General features: G+C 41.2%; 1 protein-coding gene across 2 annotated transcripts in view; it reads left to right on the top strand.

Annotated features, from left to right (window-relative positions):
- The window catches only part of BICD2 (BICD cargo adaptor 2), a 103,865-nt gene that overhangs the window by 45,272 nt on the left and 34,015 nt on the right, over positions 1 to 24,578 (top strand). For both annotated transcript variants that reach the window (XM_075833884.1, XM_075833883.1), the window contains exon 2: positions 9,917 to 10,129. In XM_075833884.1, coding sequence (XP_075689999.1) covers positions 9,917 to 10,129 — 213 coding nt within the window. The remainder of the gene's footprint in view (positions 1 to 9,916; positions 10,130 to 24,578) is intronic.

The raw sequence follows: 24,578 nt of genomic DNA, 5'->3' as shown, positions 1-24,578 counted from the left end.
GACCTCATCAGTATGGCAAAAATATAGTTGTTTTTATTAACGCATTCCAAGTATAGAAAAAAACGGCTACGTTTCGACTCCACATTAGCCTTTCTCAAGCATAAGAGCCGCTTTTTTTTTTTTTTATATACTTGAGATGTGTTAATAAACACAACTATATTTTTGCCATACTGATGAGGTCCTCAAGTTTTGTATACTTGTCACTATGACATGTCAGAAGTTTTCTGAAAGTTTAGTTACTCTGTGAAGGTGAATCTGGCAGAAAGTTGAATGCCTCTCTGGGCTATAATACAGGCTGTAAGTCACGATTCGTAAAATATAAGGAAAACAAAGTATTTGCAAAGTTACTCTACATACTCAGTACAGTATGTAGATTACATCTATATAGAAACTGTAAAATAGTGCTCAAAGGTGAACCTATGCTTTAAGACTAATATTAGATGAAACCATCTTTCATAAGAGCGGAAGACAGCAGGTCTGGCAAAACATTAAACCTATTGGATATTATAGGCTGTAATGTAGAGAATTCCTATCAATAGCTTTACCGGGTGAGTGGGAGAATCTTATACTATATTGAATGTGTACCATCTAATTCAGTCTAAAATGTCAAAGCTAGGGATCCACAGCAAGTTTTGTATGTGTTAAAATTACCATGACAATCCTCAATCTTTTTTATAGTGGAAAAAATTGTGTGACAATCGCACGAATTCTGATGCGTTTTGCTTTTTTTGTGATACTTTTCATAGAGAGTAAAGAATGGAGACTGCCTTAGTGACTTTCTACTGCTGCTTATGCAGGCACTGCTGTCACTGACAGTCTATTTGTGACCGGTCAAGCAGTAGCTGCTATGAATTATGTATTAGTAGCTGACCCATTTTCAGACAAATCCGTCCTTCATCTAGGCAGGTCATACCACAGCCGACGGGCAAATCTGAGGTTACCTACAATGCACTGGGTGTGTAACCATCTGATGGCTGGGATTAGGCTGACTTTTGCTAATTTCTTTTGTGTCTATGTAGGAGTAACATTTAATTAAACGCATTTGCTATAGAAGCTTATTTCTCTGGCGGAGTTCAAATCCAATGAGCCATTAGTTCAGTCATGTTTATAATGGTTCTAGCCTTTTTTTTTTTTTTTCTAAATCTTGCTAAATTGCCAGTCTGTTGCTATTCTGTTTACCGCAAATGTGGGTGACCAGCGGTGCAAAAAAGGTGGGTTGTTGGTTTATATACACAAGAGCATGCTGGGAGTTGTAGTTTCCTAACAGACACAAGTAGGAGACCACTGGTCCAGGAGCTCTATTTCTATGTAGGTGAAGTTGACTGATGACCTCTGTGGGTACGGAGAAGAAGGCATCAATGGGTTCAAACGGCAGAAATCCACTTAAAAAAAAAAATCTGTTATGTCTGGCCGTCTTTGTTGGATTCTTGTAGCCAATTTATCGGTGTATCTTTGGCCAACTTTAGAAAAACTTTTACATTTTGCGGCTTTTGTATCCGTCTGGAAAACTTGCCAAACATGGAACTATGAAACTTGATATCTGCCAGTTGCACCATTATCAAAACTATTGGTAGTTTTTGCACATGTAAAGCAGAATGACCATATTATATACACTACCGTTCAAAAGTTTAGGGTCACTTAGAAATTTCCTTATTTTTGAAAGAAAAGCACAGTTTTTTCAATGAAGATAACATTAAATTAATCAGAAATACACTCTATACATTGTTAATGTGCTAAATGACTATTCTAGCTGCAAACGTCTGGTTTTTAATGCAATATCTACATAGGTGTATAGAGGCCCATTTCCAGCAACCATCACTCCAGTGTTCTAATGGTACATTGTGTTTGCTGAGGGTATGTTCACACGGCAGCGTCCGTAACGGCCGAAATTACAGGGCTGTTTCCAGGAGAAAACAGCCCCGTCATTTCCGCCGTAGCGGCATGTGCAGGCGCTTGAACGCCGCGTCCATTACGGACGTAACTGGAACTGGTTTTCCATGGAGTCCATGGAAAACTGCTCCATTTACGTCTGAAGAAGTGACATGACACTTCTTTGGCGCGGGCGTCTATTTACGCGCAGTCTTTTGAGAGCGACGCGTAACTATACGCCTCGTGTGAACAGACAAACGTCAGCCATTGCTTTCAATGGGCAGATGTTTGTCAACGCTTTCAAGCCGTAATTTCGGACGTAATTCGGGGGTTAAAACGCCCGAATTACGTCCGTAAATAGGCCGTGTGAACATACCCTAACTGTGCTAGAAGGCTAATGGATGATTAGAAAACCCTTGAAAACCCTTGTGCAATTATGTTGGCACCGCTGTAAACAGTTTTGCTGTTTAGAGGAGCTATAAAACTGACCTTCCTTTGAGCTAGTTAAGAATCTGGAGCATTACATAAGTGGGTTTGATTAAACTCTCAAAATGGCTAGAAAAAGAGCGCTTTCATGTGAAACTCGACAGTCTATTCTTGTTCTTAAAAATGAAGGCTATTCCATGCGAGAAATTGCCAAGAAACTGAAGATTTCCTACAACGGTGTGTACTACTCCCTTCAGAGGACAGCACAATCGGGCTCTAACCAGAGTAGAAAGAGAAGTGGGAGGCCCCGCTGCACAACTGAGCAACAAGACAAGTACATTAGAGTCTCTAGTTTGAGAAATAGACGCCTCACAGGTCCTCAACTGGCAGCTTCATTAAATAGTACCTGCAAAACGCCAGTGTCAACGTCTACAGTGAAAAGGCGACTCCGGGATGCTGGCCTTCAGGGCAGAGTGGCAAAGAAAAAGCCAAATCTGAGACTGGCTAATAAAAGGAAAAGATTAATATGGGCAAAAGCACACAGACATTGGACAGAGGAAGATTGGAAAAAAGTGTTATGGACAGACGAATCGAAGTTTGAGGTGTTTGGAGCACACAGAAGAACATTTGTGAGACGCAGAACAACTGAAAAGATGCTGGAAGAGTGCCTGACGCCATCTGTCAAGCATGGTGGAGGTAATGTGATGGTCTGGGGTTGCTTTGGTGCTGGTAAAGTGGAAGATTTGTACAAGGTAAAAGGGATTTTGAATAAGGAAGGCTATCACTCCATTTTGCAACGCCATGCCATACCCTGTGGACCGCACTTGATTGGAGCCAATTTCATCCTACAACAGGACAATGACCCAAAGCACACCTCCAAATTATGCAAGAACTATTTAGGGAAGACGCAGGCAGCTGGTATTCTATCTGTAATGGAGTGGCCAGCGCAGTCACCAGATCTCAACCCCATAGAGCTGTTGTGGGAGCAGCTTGACCGTATGGTACGCAAGAAGTGCCCATCAAGCCAATCCAAATTGTGGGAGGGGCTTCTGGAAGCATGGGGTGAAATTTCTCCCGATTACCTCAGCAAATTAACAGCTAGAATGCCAAAGGTCTGCAATGCTGTAATTGCAGCAAATGGAGCATTCTTTGACGAAAGCAAAGTTTGAATGAGAAAAATCATTATTTCTAACCTTGTTAATTTCTTGACTATATTTTCTAGTCATTTTGCAACACATTTGATAAATATAAGTCTGAGTTTTCATGGAAAACACAAAATTGTCTGGGTGACCCCAAACTTTTGAACGGTAGTGTACACTCAAAACTACAGTCAATAGCAGATGAGCATTTGGAACAGGCTGGTCAGTGATAGAAAAGTATTATCACCTAGAGCAGGATTATCCAGGGAACCTTCTGCTTCGTCGTTAACAAGCATCACAGGGTTAATGTTCTTTGGTTAGGATGGTTCTGACCACTGTAAAAATGACATTTGGAGATTTTTTTTTTTTGTAACTAATGTTGGGACTGCAATACTATAATAGCTGATTCTTTCGATCCTCGTGATCTTGGAGAGTTATTAACGCTGACGAGTGTGAAGGACGCTGATCAAAGAAAGATATCTGGGAAAGTTAATCCGCAATTTTGGATATTAATATCCTAGTCTAGATGAGATTATTTTTCTTTTAGTATTTTTATGAAGGAAATTAAAACTCTGTCTCCTAATTGACAATATTTATAAGGAAATCTGTCAGCAGGATTGAGGCCTCAAAACTGCTGACAGTACGATATAGGGAGGGAATTGTAACGATACCTTTAATCTCAGTCACGACCAAGTTGCATGTCCAAGAAATCTATGTTTAATTTCCCCGGTGCCGCATTCGCAAGTGGCCCTGAGGCGGGCACCTGATGTGCAAGTGCTACTTTGGGTCTCCTCAAAGACAGCTGCCAGCCCCTCCCATTTAAACATACATAAAAGGTATGGTTAAAATGCCCTCCCTTTCCCTATTTCGAGGCCTCAAAACTGCTGACAGATTTCCTTTAAATAGGACCTTTTAAATTCTTCTGACATGTCTGTTTTAATTGATACTTGCATTCTCCATAGAAATAATAATTCTGGTGCATCTTTTCTTGAAGCTCTGCATTGTGCATTCCTCTGATGTTCCCCCTGGAAATCTATGAATAAGCGGACGACTGAGTGTTACAGCTCCCCTTGTCAAATAGCCATGCCTCTACACACTCTGACACTGTACTATCATTACTGACCATGTGAGACATTCCTATTGAAAAGGTGAATGTTAGCGCAGAGTTGTAAATTTAGTCATACATTTCCAAAAGGAATAGCAGAGGAACAGCCATAAAAGTAAAGTTTATAAAATATAAATATGTATGGTAAATTTGTTGAAGGTACTCTAGATAAATGTGACATAAGCTGGATATATACCAGAAAATTGAAAACATTTTCTTCCATCTTTTGGCGCCTTTTTGCGTCACCAACGAGTTTGACAGACGCTGATCAACGACAGAGATCTGTGGAGAAGTTAACCCGCCATCTTGGATATTTTCTGTCTTTGCCAGGAGCAGTCGTTGACAATATTTGGAACGTTTTTTGTGCCAAACCGCAGATTTTGAACCCCATCTGAAGAAGCTCAGCACAGGTCACAGATTAAGGCAACGATCAATCAATGATTTTTTTTCTTAATTTATGACGTTGTTGTAATGTTGGGGGTAGGGAAACAGACAAGTGAGCCCTAATCTACCCGCCACTCAGTCCCTGCCTACTTGCAACGACCCGCCCTAGGCGACGGGGTACAACCGGGCGACGGTCCCTACACTCAATAAGTGAACGACAGACAAACAGACAAGGGAACACAGAACCTAAGGGAAACGGGGCAGTTGCCCACGGCAACACCGTGAGCAACAAGAGTAGTAAACGAGCCGAGTCAAACCAGGAGAGTACGAGGTGCCAAACGTAGAGCAGGAGAGTAGTGAACAAGCCGAGTCAAACCAGGAGAGCACGAGGTACCAAACGCAGAGCAAGAGAGTAGTCAACAAGCCAGGGTCAATACGAAGCAGGGACAAATAGTACAAGAAGCTGCAGCAGGGCCAGGAAACCAACAGAGAAGATTCACAAGCAGGAGGAACAGGAAAGGCAGGTATAAATAGACGGAGGGCGGGAGCTAGCTCCGTCTGGCCAGGCTGTGATAGGCTCTCCCACTCCTAAGCCTGCCATCCTGAGTGGTGGAAGATGGAGTCAGTCTCACAGACATAGAAGCAGGTGCAGACTGATTACCTATGGGCGTTGATAAAGAAGCTGTGCCTGGGAGATCCTTTACAGTTGTCATCCAGAACGACAACCTTCCCGAAAAAAAATAAAGATACGTTAATCACTGTCTGAAATGTCTAGTGTGTAGGGAGGTGTAGAAGTAGTGACCATAACAACAGACATGTTTTACTGGACCTCCTGTCCGTAAAGTCATTGAAAAACACCCCAGTCAGGCACAGCAGAAGTAGATCAGATATTAAAGGGCAATTTCCATTAAGATTTATGTGACCGAATTCCCCCTAAATTTTCTTCGTAGTTTCTTAGTAATCGCATATCTCCTGATTGCCTCTACTCTGCTAGATAACAAGTTCTACTTTTCTTCTGACACACACCTGAAAATATGGGGGATAGGAAAGTCCCAGATCCATTGCAGCCCACAATATAATCAAATAATATCTCTGCACTATTGCTTTAGGCAACTGAAAAAAAATTGTTCTCCAGAGTTTGCAATCCAATTTGAAATTTGCGACTTCGGGGAATTGAGCAGAATGCTGGAGGACTCTTTCCACTTGCAGACGTTGCAGAATTTATTCTGTCTGCTTTTTCTCCTCGTCTGTTAGGGGGGAAAAAAAGGATTTACAGTGCATATAAATGAGCGTTATTCTAGCCATTGGCAAGAGTCCTTATTTCATATTGCTGGAGGTACATCAGTAATTAGATAAATGATGGATAGATCCACATGCCGAATAAAACCGCTTCACCAGGGTCTGTGGGCAGGTTTATAGTATACCAAATGGTATTATACTACAACATACGTACCGATTACCATAATTAACCTATCTAACAATTACAAACAAGACAAAGGTAATAACGCTTTTTGGCCAAGGCCTTTATTAAACGCATAAGGCCTCATGCACACGACGGAATTGTTTTTTACTGTCTGCAAATACGGATCCGACACCAACGGGAACACACCTGTAGCTGTCAGCAATTGCGGAAGCGCCCATAGACTTCTATGGGCGAGTCTGTGCCGCAATTGCGGACAAAATTAGGACACGTTCTATATTTTGCAGATCATTTATAGGGTGCAGACACACATCCGTAAATTTACGGAAAGGTGTCCGTGGCCTATAGAAATGAATGGGTTCACAATTTCGTCCATAATTACGGATGAAAACTACGGTTGTGTGCATGGTGCCTAACATAACCAATATTATTTTCATATAAACATAACCACATAAACCAAAATGAACATACTTCGCTTAGCCATAAGCTCAAGCCAACCAGTCGCCAGATGTCCACTAATTTTCATGAGCGACTTAACCCCCTTTCAATAAAGAGTCCTGACATTACAAAAAACAATTAAACTTAGCAATTTCCTGACACTCCGCTGAGGGCTGACCAAGAACTCGGCGCACTGCACATTATAAAGCCCAGCGACCCTGTCAGCTGTTCGTTTGTTTATTGACCAATCGACCACTGCCACCATCCTCGGGGGCAAGACTGCAATAAAGCTGACATTGGTTCACATCTGGCCCAATGACCGCTGTCTCTAAGCAGCTGGAATTGCTACTTTTTTTTGGGCGGGAAATAACTTCCCTCCAAAATTTCTCAGGAAAAATCCCATGATGTTGATTATCCCATAAGTTTCCAATATTAGATCTGGCTTAAGTTGGAGGTCATGGAGCAAACTGTAATAGGAACTATAGGTATAGGTCACATATACTATGTTTTACTTAAAGGAGCATAAAATTTATACTACACAGCTTATAAAGGTAAAACTTTCATGAAGAGCTGCTAATATAGTCGCATAACTAATAACTAGAGATATATGTGAGGTCCCACAACTGGTTGAACTTGATTGACGTACGTCTTTTATTTTTAATCGTACTTCTACCTATACACATCTAGATTAAAGGGATTGTACCCTTTCCATATACAGTATTAGGGCGTTTGAACATCATTAAAGGGAGGGTCCCCCCTCTATGAGCCAAGAAGGAGCTGTTCCCGCTAACTAAATGTATGGCTGGCTTGCTTAGGTAGCCCAACCCGCTGTGATCAGATGATCGCCGAGTTGGCTTCAATATAAAAAGGGGTTGTCTTCATGAAAAAAAAAACCCTTTATAATATTGGATAATAGTTTAACCCCTTGTTCACAGGTGATTATATGATTGATTTACAATTCCATGGCACCTGTTCCTGTTCTCGTATCTGGAATACAGGTATGATATCAGACCTGAGGTGTTAGGAGACCTTTAAGCTGCTTTTGAAAAGAATAAACCGATTTTGTAGGGACCCGGCACAGATGGTATTTACTCCGTGTCTGAAATGTGATGCTTTTTAATTTCCCCAGGGCTCTCCCTGTGAAATGCATCTTGGTGGGATCAGTGGTTTGTTTTTTTTTGTTTTTTTATTTTTTTTTGTAATTTTCACTGATTTTCCTTATCTGAAATCAAATGCAATCTGATTAAAGAAGCTAAGTGGCCGCCATTTAGATGTCACAGGATGGCAGATATTTACCCAGCTCTCCGTGCATCCAGTGATTACAAAGACCGAGAAGTCGCTCTACTGTTAAAACTAAAGAGTTCTCAGATAGTTTGGCTTCTGTGTCCTTCAGTTTGACCTTGCTCTTCGGAAACATTTTTTTTTTTTTCTGTACTTGGCATTGGTAGTACAATACGCCAGAACATCATTAAAGGTCTTCTTGACAGTGATTGTAAGATATACCAGTCTGTTTTTTACCTGTGCCAGACGATGTATTGTAGAAGTGTTCTAGGGGTTGTCACTTGGATATGCCATCGATATTGTAAGGGTCCGACTGCTGTGACCTCCACTGATCAGTAGCACTAAGTGGCGGCAGTGCTAAGAAAGGTTCCTCTGGACGGGTGGTTGCACGCTCGACCCGTTACAGCCTATCCAAGCGATATGCCATCAATATCTGTCCTGAGGCAATCCATTTAAGGTTTACAATTCATTGTGTGCAAACGGTGGCAGCCGTTTTTCTCTACCAAAATTTCAGTTTTACAAAAATTTGATAAAAAATAAAAGCTTCACCAAGCCTCCTTGCCCTTTATCTACCCTTAGCTCTGAGCTATTTCTGCCCTGAACTGAGTAATCTGAGACAGTCTGGTTTCTAAGGATGAGCTAGAAGTTTGGAGCGGTGTACATAGCAACCAGTCTGTCTGACATGAATCAGCTGTTCAATGTAAAACTGAATTGGCACCGCGTGTAGTGACAGCTATTTTGTAACCTGAGCTAATACGTATGTCTATGTAAAAATACCCCCTTTCCCCGACCTGTTTGAAAACGACGCTATCAAAATGTAATACTTCGTGTTCCTCCAGTTGTTCTCTCCCACCCAAACTAACACCAGCAATGGAGAGATGCTGGGCAGTACAGATGCCAAGGCAATCGCACGAAGCCTGAATAGTATTGTGCACAGGTCCTATTAATTAGAAATGGACCCGTCCATGATACCCTTCAAGCGTTGTACAGTAACCACAACGACTGTACCGCTCAGACGCTGCCGTCCTCCCATGCAGCCATGACCGTTAATACTAGTGGTGCGTATGACATCCCCCAACCCTTCTACTAAGCAACATTTTGATCTCTACAAAAGCAACAAAGGCTATGTTGACATTTTATTATGGGAATATGTTTGGCTTATAAGCGATGGAAAGCTCCCCGCATATACGCTGAATGTAGCCATAGGCCACCATTTACCTGAGGGAGACCAAAGGAATGTAGTCTTGGACTTTGCTTGTGCTTTTTTTCTTTCTGTATAGGAAAGCGTGGACTGCTGAGCTTTTATATACAGTGGGCCGCCGCAAAAAATGTATAGCGTGAGGTTTACTTTTTTTTTTCTCACACTGCTGCTTGGCAAAATGTATAAAAAAAACACAATAATGTCTTCCAGTGGCAAAATATGAAATTATTTGAAGTATTTAATTTGTGGTATTTTCAAGATAGATGTTTTAGTTTGTTACCTAGGTACTAAAACTGTGTACCCTGGAAAAAAATACTTTAGCTTTTTATAGCGGACTACGCAAATACGTTTTTAGACTAATACGGGTGAAATGATTATCCGTTAAGTATTTTTCTCCGCTTGCAGCCAGGCATAGAAGCCATGTGGCTAGTGAGCGCTAATCTCCCCCTTGAATATTTCTTTTAGCGGTTTAAGTCTTCCTGTATAATGAATAGAAACGATTTTAGCACAAAATACAAAGTATAACCGGAAAATCTCCCCCGAGCAAGACCACTGATGAGGCATTCCATTTTGTGCTTCTCATTGAAGTCTTCTTCAGAAGCTTGTATTTTAGATGTCTGTTTCTGTAACACGTGTTATCTCGCATCCCGCAGGCATTTGGACAAGCACACAGTAACCATAAAAAAGTGGCGGCGGATGGAGAAAGCAGAGAAGAAACACTCATACAAGAATCTGCAACCAAGGAGGAATATTACATGAGAAAGGTCTTAGAACTGCAAACCGAGCTGAAACAATCCAAGAACGTTGTTGCCAACACACTGTCTGAAAACGATCGTCTGACTTCCCTGGCACAGGAGCTGAGAGAGGTATGGGCCCGTCATTACTACCAGCAGTGCGACTGGAAGGTTTTTTTTATTACTATGATGTTATGGGTCTATTCTGTTTGATGTACATTATGTTGCACCCATAACCTTGATAACCTACAAGATGAATCCGTATTCATGCAAATTCACCCTTATAGATTTCCAGTGCGGTGCATCTAGACTCGACATTTAAGTGAGACGACTTTCACACGAGTCATACGGATTCTGCCGCAAGGGAATCCCTACATATTCCCAAGAGAATACCTACATAATAGTGTATGGTAAACCTACTAGTTCTGCCACCAACAATAGGACCATCTATAGTCTCTGCATTTGAAAGGTGTTGTTAAGTGGTCCCATCTCTCCAAACCCTCGTCTGGGAGCGTTCGATTTGGTAAAAATGATGACTCCATTTGTTTTAGGTCTCCTATATACAGTACATAGCCATAACATGGCACCTATAGGACTATCTAGGCCCATACTGTACCTCTGTATGCCTCCAATTTCATTTGAAGGTTTTTTCTCATATATTCATAAGCAGACCATGAGAAAAAAAAAAATGGCTTATTCCATTGCATGCCTTATGAAGAAGGTATTTGCCCATAGAAGCAGTATGGAGGCACCATACTTGGGGGCACACTAGCCCATTAGCTAGTATTAAGGATGATCATGACAATACTTTGTGGTTGAGGGTTACTAATACAATGGTCTGCAATATTCAGGCTAGTTATCCTATTTATTTATTTCCCGTTGCTTATATAGCACCAACATATTTTGCAGCGCTGTACAGAAATTGCCACCAATCAGATCAGCCCCTATTGCAAATACCGTACGTGCTGCATTAAATGGAACAAGCCATTATATTTGGACTATTATTCTTAACTATATCACAAAATGGCATTGTTTTATTTACTAGACTTCTATGTGTGCAGCCCAACTTTTTTTTTTCCTAGAGTGGTACAAAGTGAACATAGATTTTAATTTATACGTTTTTTTTTATATTTATTTACCATTTAAATTTATTTTGCGGTTTTTAGTAGAGCCTTTCACGTAATTGGATTTAATCCGTTTTGCTGTATTTTGCTTGAGGGCTCGTGTCGGTGTTTACCAGATTCTCAGTAAACGGATCATCATTGGCCACGCAGCCCTCTGCAAACACGAGGGCACTTAGAAGTAATAGGAAGGTTGCATTACTTAATGAACTGGAAATGCAAATATCGCTTGACATGAATTACTGTGCAGCTAAATTAAATGCAAACCCAAATTGTTTACTCAACTAAAACCTCCGCCAAATCCTTCACTGCTTCTTCTCCACTCTCGGATCCTTCGACTTTTCCAAGACTGCTGGTGCTTGCTAAGTCAAAATTAAAGGAGAACACCACATATGAAAATGTATAGGACATAGTATCCTAGTATAAGCTACAGAAGACTGAGACAACCAACTCAAAAGATACAGTGTAACACTTTTCTTAACACCATTTCACAGTTAAAGTACTTTAAAATGTTGACTAATTTTGGAAATACTTTCTAATACTTATTTGTGTACGGAGTTTAAGTTACTACATTTATAAGTATAGCTGCCTTCATAATTTTGCTGGTTGCCCTTAGAAACAGACAGCAGTTCACCTAAACTATGCGGTAGGGATGTCACGATACCAGAATTTAACCTCCACGTGCCTCACATTAATAGTAATTAACCCCATCATGTTTCTCAGTCATAATGGGTTAATGTGTAAGGTACATGATGGGGTTAATTACTATTAATGTGAGGCACATGGAGGTTAAATTCATCACACCTCGTGCCTCACAATAAGTGAAAACGTTTTTATTTATTTTTTTACAGCGTACACATCATAAATGACGCAAAAAATCGTTGTGCAGGTTATTACGGCCGCGCCAATACCGAATGTGTATATTTTATGTATTGACTTAGTTTAATGTTTATTGTAAAAAAGGTGTATGTGTATTTTTTTAATTTAATATATTACTTTATGTTTTTACTTTATTTTTAAACTTTAATGTACTGGTATATATCAGATATATGCCAGTACATTAGCCTGTGTACGGATAGTACACAGGCAGTTGTTAGGACATACCTAAGTATTCCCTAACAACAGAAAATATGGTAAGACAGCCCTGGGGTCCTTCAATAGACCCTGGGCTGTCTGCCCATATATGGTATGGCCCTCGATCGCGTCACAGGAATTCCCTGTGACGCAATCCAAAGGGGCATCCCCCTTTCTCATTTTCTCCTGAATGCTGCAGTCAGCTTTGATCGCAGCATTCAGGGGAATAGCGGCGGGGATGAGAGGTTTCCCTGATCTCCGCCGTTATAGAGCGGGGCTGCGGCTGTGTAATACAGTCATTGCCCCGCTCCTGACAGTAAGTGTGCGCGCGGTCAGCATGAGGTGATGCGCCCGGCGCTGCAGTAATGAGCGGCAGTTCAGGCACGGAGGACAGAACATGGGGGTGTTTTGCAGTTCGCCCGCCATGTTCTGTCTTCCGTGCCACTGCTCATTGGTGCAGCGCCGGCCGCATCGCATCATCCTGACCCCACCCAGTTGTCAGGACTCAGGAGCGGGGCAGTGGCTGTATTACACATGTATTACACAGCCGCAGCCCCGCTCTCATAAATTCATGTGTTACTATACTTAGCTGTGCGGCCGCACAGGTAAGTATCGAAATACATGAAATAATGGTATCGAAACCGGTATCGAAACCATAGCTTCCATTTGCATTACTATTGATTTCATAGTTGACTGCGCTACTGATTCTGTCAAAAAAACGGAAACCTTACAGAACGGAGACCAACGGAAAACATTCGCAACGGGGACATCACCATTGATATCAATGGTAATGCAAACTGAAGCTATGGTTTTCGTTTGTCTTTCCTTAAATGGGTTCCTCCGACGGAAAGATCCAAAGGAACCCATCAACAGGAAGCGAACGCTGATGTGAACAGGCCCTTACTGTCTCTATGTCAATTGGGCTCTTTTGATGCACTACACTATGGTAATAGGAAACTAGCAGAATTTTAAATACATCTTTTGATTTAAAGGGAGAAGACATTATGCAACTCTAGATCATTACAATATTAGCTTTTAAAAAGTTACACAACATTTTTTTTTTGTGGATTTATAGGGTTTTTCTCACCATAGAAAGTGATGCGCTAGGATATGCCATCGCTTTCTGATCGATGCTAGCCACGGCAGTTGAACCTCCATCGATCAGAAAGTAATGACATCCCTGAAAAAAGGGGCACAATTTTTTCCCACGCACAGCAACGCTCATGACTACCCACTGTACAAGGAGCTGCAGCACAGGCCCATTTACTTGAATATTGGGGGTCCCCCTGATTATAATGTTGGGGTATATCCTAGCAATATGCCATAACATTACAAGAATGGAATACCCCTTTAATCTCTGAAATGTTCTTAATCTTGACCTGTCATCAGATGGAAGTCTATAAGTCTATAAGATGCTGTAATGGCACCCACCTAATAGGCCTCTGAACTCCTAAGTAGGGAGAACGTCAGAAAGCACCGTGTGTATATATAACCGTGCTTCCCTTTCCCTGATGAGCCATTTTAAATCTTCATAAAATGTTGAATAACATTATCGATTTTACCTTTTTATTAAACTTTATAAAAAGCAAACTTCTAATCCACATTGAAGTCTCTACTCACTAACTTAATACTAAACGCTATTTAAAGTGTACCTCCACTTTAATCTATTTTCTGATGTCATTGAGGCATGTCAGTAGATATCATTATAAGGGGGGTTCATTAAGCCCCTATTACACCTGCCAATTTTGGCCGATGCAACGAGCACTGATCAACGAGACAGCTCGTTGATCGGTGCTCGTTTGCTCCTGTCACAAGGAGCTATGTATGGAGACTAGCGCTCTTTACTCCGATCGCTCGTCCCCATACATTATTATCATGTTACACAGGAAGCTGTGCTGCCGACAATGATAATGTTTCAGTTTTTAAAACGATACGATCAGCAGATGAACGAGCGTTTGCTCGGTCATGTGCTGATCGATGCCCTGTTTACACAGGGCATTAGTTGGAACCACCACTGATCTTGTTGTTGTTATGATTGGGGGTCACATATTTTACAGAAACCGGCCAAATCATATAAAAAAAATGTTGTTGACTGTTGTCGGTCTTCAGCCCCTTCGGTTAAGAAATAGCACATGGTTTTTTGGCCAAAGACGTCACCATATTGCATTTTGTGCCCCCATCCAAAAAGAAACCGAAAACCCCAAACGAAATAAATAGTCTTATTAAGGCAATTTCATTGTGTTCATGAGTTCTGAAGGTGGTTTTAGACAGGCAGATATTTCCCGTGTTCACCACGTTTAAAACGAGCGCCGATCAACAATACAGCTTGTTGATCAGTACTCACTCCCTTTAACCGGAGCAATGATCGTTTAGTATGGGGACAAACGATCATTACTACGATCGCTCGTCCCCATGCATTTGCGTCATGTCGGCAACACATCTCTCTCTGTCTACGTGGGGAGATGTGCTGCAACTGGTAGGGCTGGGCAATTATGACCTAAATCAAAATCACGATTAATTGAACATGTAACCTCGATTACAATTGCACGGTTATTTAGGCCACACCCATTTTTCATGCCACGCCCCCTATTTACATGCTACGCCATTCAATCAATATTTTTCCCACAAGCCTGCTTGATATTACTGTATATAATGGACTCCCTGACACTGCCCCCACACAGTATATTGCCCGCAGAGTGCTCACCACAGAGTATAATGCCTCATAGCTGCCCCCACACATTATAATGCTCCTATAAGTGCCTCCACACAGTAGTTGCCCTCCACACAGTATAATGCCCCATAACTGCCACCTCACAGTATAATGCCTCGATAGCTGCCCCTACATAGTATAATTCCCCTATAACTGACTTTTACGCAGTATAATGCCCCTGTAGTTGCCCTCAAACAGTACAATGCCCCCATAACTGCTCCCATAGCTGCACCCCACACAGTATAAAGTCCCCCATAGCTGCCCCCGCGGCTGTCCCAATATTGCCGGATAAAAATAATAAAATACATCCTTTCCTAACCCGAGTGGAGGAGATCACTCTGGGCCTTGCAGCACGGCGCAGACAGGCGCGATGTCACTGCCTCACGTCCAGTGATACATAGTGAATGGTAGAGCAGGTCCCCTGCTCTACCGTTGGATTCACCTGTATCTGAGTCCTGAAGATGCAGATACAGTTTAAACCTGGAGAAGAAATTCGCAAGATGACGTTGATTAATTGCGCTGAATTTCGATTTCAATTAATTGCCCAGCCCTAGTGACTAGTGACCATTTTTTTGGCCGCATAAAAGATGTGATCAGTTGTTGAATGAACGTTTCTCCGTTCATCGGCTGATCTTTGCTCTATTTACACAGGGAAATGATCGCGAACGAGGGTCCATAGTATAAGCGCACGTTCGCCCTATCATTGGCCCATGTAAAGTGACTTGCACACAAAGAAAGTCTTGAGTATTTCAGCTAGAGAGTCATTGTTTTTTTTATTGATCTCACCAAATCTTGATCTCTAGGCTGGTCTTGATCGTTATGCCAGCTCTGCAGGGGGTAGCCCTTTGTGACCGGCTTCCATGTAAAGATTGATCCAGATTGTTTGACTTTAGTCGCCCTCAGACTGAATTATGGATGCTTGGCCAAATACACAGACCGCAATTACCAGCCTTTTGTGTGTTGCATGAGGTTCCAGTCTGATTATATCAATTCACCAATGCTGAATAGCTCAATAAATTCTCACTAAAGAGATACAATAAGACCACAGATGTTTCTCCATCTTTTTTTCTATTTATTCCCCTTCTATCGAAATCGCTTATAAAATTTCCCTTAACATTTTCTGCTTTTTTCTTTTCTAGGATAATTGGTCTTTTTCTGAATCCTTCTGTATCCCTGCATATTCGTTCAACACTTGTAATGCAGCTAATATCCTTTCATTCCCATTCATGATAATTGCCCTAATTATCTGGGAGGCTGATTATAATGGTGATTTTTTTTTTCCCCCCGTTGGAACAGACACAGCCTGGCAGTATGATTTCCTTTTATGTAGATATAGCAACTCAATGCAGGCAAATTGTAAACCGAAAATTCTCTACTTTGGTATCTTTCTTGCCAGTCAGACTACTAATGTAATTTCTCAAAATTTTCTTGTGTAGATTAATTTTTTTACTGCTGGGAAATTTTACTGCCACAAAGTTTTGTTGGTAAGTAATTCATTTAGACGTATCAGAAAATTACATTGGTGAAGTTGTTGAGCAAAAATTCTCACAAATACCATAAACAAAGGGACCAGACAGCTCTGACTAGAGGACATGACAGTATGTGATCGTAGCGGAATTGGTCTGACAACTGGAACGAAGGACAATTTTTAGATCAATTTTGAGTTTCGGTCGGAGCTCTTCATTGTGGGGCTTGATTTCTTCAAGGAGCCCTACAATGAATCCAGTGAGGTAATGGAAAGAGTCTAGGTCAGGGCTGGATAGATCTTAGGAACCAATCTGCAGAGAAAACGTCAGATCGACTCATGGAGAGGTCTATATCGGGCTCCAAGTCAAATGTTTACCACTTTAGAATACAAACCATTGTAAGAAAGGGTCAGGAGACCTGTCACCCCGAACCTGTCATCTATACCTTGTCTTACAAATAGTCTTACATTCCACAGGGAAAGCTCACAAGTATAATCCACTTTTACTGGAAGGTTTTTGCCGTTTCACATCATTATACTGCTCGAAACCAATAGGAGGTCATATGGCAAGGAAAGCAACTACAGGATTTCCTGCTCATGTATGAGAAACTGTGCTGTTAACCTGAGCTGTCATATGAGTTTCTGAATAACTGCCTTTTACTGACTAAGCCTTATTATATTATATTATGTGACTGCCTTTGAGGCTTCGGAAGTGTGCTGCCCTGGAATCAAAGCAAAGGAGACATCTGGCTAGAAAAACATTGAACACTTACCGCCTGGCTTTTGCCATGTTCATTTTCATAAGAGGATGGGGTAAAATAAATGGTTATACTCGTGTAAATTTATAGTGAATTTTTCGGGGTATAGGGACCCCCTCTTTACACTAAACACTGCTCACTTTTTAAAACGTGGCGGAAAACGGCAGATGACCCTCTCTTGTTAATCACAAACCCGTTGAAGGCTTTCCCCAGTATCCTCACACTATTTGACACGTTTGGCTGTATTTAAAATGTCAAAATCAATCTGCAAATCTGAAGCTTTAAATATCGCTACCCCACCGCATGTCATTGCCCAAGTGCAAAGATGCACTCGTTTCAAATGGCCACCCAAGGCAATTCAATTCCTTGGGGTAATGCTTCCAGCTGACCCTGAGGATCTATTTTTGCTTAATTTTACACCTTTATTTGCTAAGATCCGAACGCAATTGTTATCCCTGAGATTACCATACCTTTGGTGGTTTGGCAGGAAAAACCTCTTAGCTACTTACATTCTCCCGCAAATACTATATTTATTACTTGCACTGCCTATAGATATCCAGAAGAGTTATTTCCAAAATTTCAAGAGCCTTTTTATTGCTTTCCTCTGGAACTCGAAACGTCCTAGATTGGCATACTCCAATCTTATCCAGAATAGAGAACAAGGGGGTATTTCCCTTCCGGATCTAGAAACGTATTACACTGACAATCAACTATCTAGATGGACGCAACTAGCAGATATCAAAAATAAATCTGTCTGTTATGATGGAAAGCTCTTTTAGGTTCAAGTCAGTATTTCCTACTTTGGGTACATGGTACGCTTCCATCTAAAAATAGTGTTTGTAGCTCTCTTACTAGAGGTATGATTAAAGTGTGTCAACATACAAAAGCTCTTCATATGTCCAGGGACTCTATTTCAACGTTCGCCCCATTAAGTGTTTGGCACTATTTCCTAGGAAGACAGCTTAGTCGAGCTGCTGACTTCTGGGGAAAAGTGTCTTATCTGCAGGTCTCTGTGCTACTGGAGTCGCAGGCCCCCCCCCCTCCCTTTAATCCTTATCCCAGAATGGGAATACCTAAGGTTATACAAGTGGCTGATTTTAAAAATGCTTCCCAAGCTTTCAAGAGTGCCTCCCCAACACCACCAGTTGATCCCACATGGCTGGAGAACTATGTATTGTTACCTTCTACCCCTAATAAGATACTGTCTAAATTGTATAAAGGACTTCTTTTAGATGTATCGCCGCAGAAGCCCCTTTATATAAGTTGTTGGGAAAGAGATCTTCAGATGTCCTTTTCGCAACAAAAATTAGACTTGTCTTAAAACATACCCATGATTTCTCCAACTGCATCCGCATGCAGGAAAGTTCCTACAAGTTAATCACATGTGTTACCGGACTCCTGACTTCCTCCATTCATTAGGCCTAGTAGCAGATGACTTTTGGAGATGCCAGGTAGGAATGGGTTCTCTTTTACACATTTGGTGGTCCTGTCCCAGAATACATACATTTTGGAGAAATTTTGAACGCTGTATCAATACCATTTGTTCCACTAATATCACGTTGACTGCTGAATTGATTTTGATTTGGCTGCCCCAACCTGGATTCACACTGGCACATAATAGTCTTCCTACAATGATGTTATCAGCTACTTATCGCTACTCTTTGGAGGCAACGGGATCCTCCCACCTTGGCACTCTGGTTAGACACTACAGCTTTGCAGACTTGAAGAATTTGCAGCCTGGGTGAAGAATTCCAGAGCGGGGTATTTGAGGGTGTGGGGACCATGGCTGTCCCATGGAGGAAGTGACCCTGGTGGTTCTTAATATCTTTTATACCCTGCTTTATGCCTGTTGTCCTTTTGCTTTCTGTATATCGCTTCTAGACATAATGAGGTATACACCTGTGTTGTGGTCTGAATAGACCTTGCTCATATCTTAATAATTTTTTCCTCAACATTGAACTTAACGGCTAAAATCTACTAGGCATGTTTTGTCTCATTCTCTGTTTTGTATAAACTCACTTCTCGGTCTAATCCTAACTTTTTTTTTGTTGTTGTTGTTGTTATATTTTGTGTTCCTTTTCTGTATTATAAGTTGTCTTCTTTTATTTCCTTCTATAACAATGTTTCAGATGTATGCTTTAGATCTCACCAAATTATGGTACCTTTATGTCTTGTTAGGACGTTGTTGCCAAAATGGCATTTGTACTACTTATTGTCATTGCGTACCTGATATATGATAATTTTTCATGTTTATTAACAAGAAACGGAAATACATTGACTGTCATACAACAACTGTATCAGCATCTTATACAGCATTTCCAGTATATCAACATACAGAAAAACCCCAACAGTGCATCCTCACCCCTCAACCCCTGCACAGCCCCCTATCAGTATCTCTATCATTTGCACTTTTTACATAGTAAGTTCTATTAGCCGGACCCAACTTACACCCCAGGTCTGCTCTTAACATTGCTAGAAATGATCTCCTAGACTTGTGTCCGTATTTTGCTCAATTCAGATGACACCACCCCAGGGCATGCCAACCATCTTCCCCACTGCTTATCAAATTTCTTCACATTACCCCTTTTCAAAAATATTTTATATTCCATCAAAATATTGTGATTTAGCATTCCCACAATCTCCCTCTGCACAGGAGGCTCCACATCCAACCAGTGTTTAGCGGTGCACTTTCTAGTCTGATATAAAATTTTTGCAATTGCCAGGCATTCCAACCTGCCCCCCCCCCACTTCTCCCACAAACCCCAGCAACATCACCTTTGGATCTGCTACCAATTCCATACCATACACCTTTTTTTATCAATTCCGATATCGCCCCCCATAAGGTCCGCAAAGCCCCATATATCCAGAACATATGATAGATGTCCGCCTTCTCCTCCGGACACCTAGGACACTTGGCATCCGATCTGAGCCCCATCTGTTTTAGCACCCAAGGGGTACGGTAAACTCGGTGTATCAAGAAAAGTTGCGACCTCCTCTGCGCCATACTGAGAGATAGATGGTAAGATGTCGCCAAGATCTCCTCCCAATCTTCTTTGGGCAAGGAGCCTAGATCCCGCTCCCATTTCACTCTCACTAGCTCCATAAGATCTCCCAATTGTTTTGATAACAAGCTCCGATAAGCCATCGAAATCAGCCCTTTAGATGTGTCAGCATTAACCCCTTCCCTCTTTAGCCACTTTTGACCCTCCTGACAGAGCCTCATTTTTCAAATCTGACGTGTCACTTTATGTGGTAATAACTCCGGAATGCTTTCACCTATCCAAGCGATTCTGAGATTGTTTTCTCGTGACACATTTGACTTTATGTTACTGGCAAAATTTGCTCGATATGTTCAGTATTTAATTGTGAAAAACACCAAAAATTAGCGAAAAATTGCAAAAATTAGTATTTTTCTCAATTTAAATGTATCTGCTTGTAAGACAGGCAGTTATACCACACAAAATTGTTGCTAATTAACATCACCCATATGTCTACTTTAGATTGGCATCGTTTTTTGAACATCCTTTTATTTTTCTATGACCTCACAAGGCTTAGAACATTAGCAGCAATTTCTCACATTTTCAAGAAAATTTCAAAAGGCTATTTTTACAGGGGCCAGTTCAGTTGTGAAGTGGTTTTGAGGGCCTTATATATTAGAAACCCCAAAAAAGTCACCCCATTTTAAAAACTTCACCCCTCAAAGTATTCAAAACAGCATTTAGAAAATGTCTTAACCCTTTAAACATTTCACAGGAATTCAAGCAAAGTAGAGGTGAAATTTACAAATTTCATATTTTTCTGCAGAAATACATTTTTAATACAATTTTTTTTATAACACAGAAGGTTTTACCAGAGAAATGCAACTCAATATTTGTTGCCCAGTTTCTGCAGTTTTAGGAAATATCCCACATGTGGCCATAGCGTGCTACTGGACTGAAGCACCGGCCTCAGAAGCAAAGGAGCACCTAGTGGATTTTGGGGCCTTATTTTTGTTAGAATATATTTTAGGCACCATGTCAGGTTTTGAAGGGCTCTTGCGGTGCCAAAACAGTCAAAATCCCCAAAAAAGTGACCCCATCTGGGAAACTAGACACCTCAAGGAAATTATCTAGGGGTGTAGTGAGCATTTTGACCGCACAGGTTCTTTACAGAAATTATTGGAAGTAGGCCGTGAAAATTAAAATCAACATTTCTTCAAAGAAAATGTAGGTTTAGCGATTTTTTTTTCTAATTTCCACAAGGACTAAAGGAGAAAAAGCACCGCAAAATTTGTAAAGCAATTTCTCCCGAGTAAAACAATACCTCACATGTGGTAATAAACGGTTGTTTGGAGACACGGCGTGGCTGAGAAGGGAAAGAGCACTATTTGGCTTTTGGAGTTCACATTTAGCAGGAATGGTTCGCGGAGGCCAGGTCAGATTTACAAAGCCCCTGAGGTGACAAAACAGTGAAAACCCCAAACAAGTGACCCCATTTTGGAAACTATACCCCTTGAGGAAATTATCTAGGGGTATAGTGAGCGATTTGACACCACAGTTTTTTTTGCAGAAATTATTGGAAGTAGGCCCTGAAAATAATAATCTACATTTTTTCAAAGAAAATGTAGCTTTAGCTAATTTTTTCTCATTTCCAGAAGGACTAAAGGAGAAAAAGCACCACAAAATTTGTAAAGCAATTTCTCCCGAGTAAAACAATACCCCACATGTGGTAATAAACGGCTGTTTGGACACACGGCAGGGCTTAGAAGGGAAAGAGCACTATTTGACTTTTTGAGATCACATTTAGCAGGAATGATTTGCGGAGGCCAGGTCACATTTGCAAAGCCCCTGAGGGGACAAAACAATGAAAACGCCCAAAAAGGGACTCCATTTAGGAAACTACACCTCTTGAGGAATGCATCTAGGGGTGTAGTGAGCATTTTGACCCCACAGATGTTTCATAGAATTTATTAGAATTAGGCAGTGAAAATAAAAACAGTCCTTTTTCTTCAATAAGACGTAGCTTTAGCGCAAATTTTTTCATTTTCTCAACAAATAAAGGAAAAAAAGAACCCAACATTTGTAAAGCTATTTCTCCCGAGTACGGCAATACCCCATATGTGGTCATAAACTGGTGTTTGGGCAAACCGCAGGGCTCAGATGGGAAGGACCGCCATTTGGAGTGCAGATGTTGCTGGATTGGTTTCTGGGCACCTGTGGGCCCAAAACAGTGGAAACCCCCCAGAAGTGACCCCTTTTTGGAAACTACACCCCTCTAGGCATTTACCAAGGGGTGTAGTAAGCATTTTAACCCTGCAGGTGTTTTGTAGAAATTAGTGTGCGCTCAATGTTGCAGAGTGAAAATGGGATTTTTTTCCATAGATATGCCAATATGTGGTGCCCGGCTTGTGCCACCATAACAAGACAGCTCTCTAATTATTATGCGGTGTTTCCCGGTTTTAGAAACACCCTACATGTGGCCCTAATCTTTTGTCTGGACATATGACAGGGCTCAGAAGTGAAGAGTACCATGCGGAGTGGAGGCCTAATTTGGCGATTTACAAAGTATTGGTTCACAACTGCAGAGGCTCAGATGTGAAATAATAAAAAGAAACCCCTGATAAGTGACCCCCATTATGGAAACTGCACCCCTCAAGGCATTAATTAAGGGGTGTAGTGAGCATTTTCACCCCACAGGTCTTTTCCATAAATGAATGCGCTGCGGATGGTGCAAATTAAAAATTAATATTTTTCCCTAGATATGCCATTCAGTGGCAAATATGTCATGCCCAGCTTATGACGCTGGAGACACACACCCCAAAAATTGTTAAAAGGGTTCTCACGGGTATGACGGTGCCATATATGTGGAAGGAAACTGCTGTTTGGGGACGCTGTAGGGTTCAGGGACGAGGGAGCACCATTTGGCTTTTGGAGAGCGGATTTTGCTTGGTACTATATTTGTTTGAGTATTGCTGGTGTTTTATAATGTGGGGGTACATGTAAGCGGGGCGGAGTATATAAGGGGCATAGTCAGGTGGTATAAAAAAATAAAAATAATCCATAGATGTGTGTTACGCTGTGAAGAGATCCTTTCTGCACAGGCCGGTGTCGCACTGATAAATGGTGTCATTTCTTATCCCCCTTTTGGTCCACACTCCGCGCCTTTGCAGTTTGGGGAATTTTGCTGGGAAAGTATTATCCTGGTATAATACGGGCACCCTCACTTCCAGCGGATATGTTTGGGCTCTCCCCTTCCTGGTTCCCTAATTTTAGGTCCTTGATAAATCGCCTCTTGAAACAGAAGAAATGTTCCCCTCGGGCACAACTGCATATTTTTTTATTTCCTGACTTATTGGAGCCATAACTAATTTTATTTTTCATAGACTTATCGATATGAAGGCTGGTTTGTTGCGGGACGAGCTGTAGTTATTATTGGTACCATTTTGGGGTACATGCAACTTTTTGATCACCTTTTATCCTATTTTTTGGGATGCTAGGTAAACAAAAAAACGCAATTCTGGCACAGCTTTTTTTGTTTTTTTTATACAGCGTTCACCACGCATTATAAACTACATGTTAACTTTATTCTGCGGGTCAGTACGATTCTGGCGATACTTAATTTATAGCACTTTTTTATGTTTTACAACTTTTTGCACAATAAAATTACTTTTGTAAAAAGAATGTATTTTTTCTGTCGCCAAGTTGTGAGAACCATAACGTTTTAATTTTTTTGTCGACGGAGTTGTATGAGGGCTTGTTTTTTGCGGGACGAGCTATAGTTTTTATAGGTACTATTTTTGGATACGTGCGACTTTTTGATCACTTTTTATTGTAATATTTGTAGGGCAAAGTGACCAAAAAACAGAAACTCTGGTAACGTTTTTTACGGGTTTTTTTTACGCTGTTCACCGCGTGCAATAAATAATATAATATTTTGATACCTCCGGTCGTTACGGTCGTGGCGATACCAAATACATATGGTTTATTATTATTTTTCAATAATAAAGGACTTGATAAGTGTAAAAGGGGGATTGTGTGTTATTTGATTACTTGAAACTTTTATTGTTTTCAAACTTTTTTTTTTTGCACTTTTTTTTACACTTTTTTTTTACACTTTTTTTTACACTTTTTTTTATACTTTTTTTACACTTTTTCTCAAGTCCCACTAGGGGACTTGAAGGTCCAACGGTCAGATTTTTTTTTTTCTAATACATTGCACTACCTATGTAGTGCAATGTATTAGATCTGTCAGTCATTCACTGACAGCAAGCCGTTTAGGCTTCGCCTCCCGGCGGGGCCTAAATCGGCTTCCGTAATGGCAGAGCAGGAGACCATTGTGTCTCCTGTTGCCATAACAGCAGTCGCCAGTCCCGATTGCCTGTCAGGGCTGGCGATCTGCTTGTAACCGCTACGATGCAGCAATCGCTTTCGATTGCTGCATCGAAGGGGTTAATGGCAGGGATCGGAGCTAGCTC

The sequence above is a fragment of the Rhinoderma darwinii genome, chromosome 7 (assembly GCF_050947455.1).
Source record: "Rhinoderma darwinii isolate aRhiDar2 chromosome 7, aRhiDar2.hap1, whole genome shotgun sequence".
NCBI classification, from domain to species: domain Eukaryota; kingdom Metazoa; phylum Chordata; class Amphibia; order Anura; family Rhinodermatidae; genus Rhinoderma; species Rhinoderma darwinii.
This window is presented reverse-complemented; position numbering and strand designations above follow the sequence as displayed.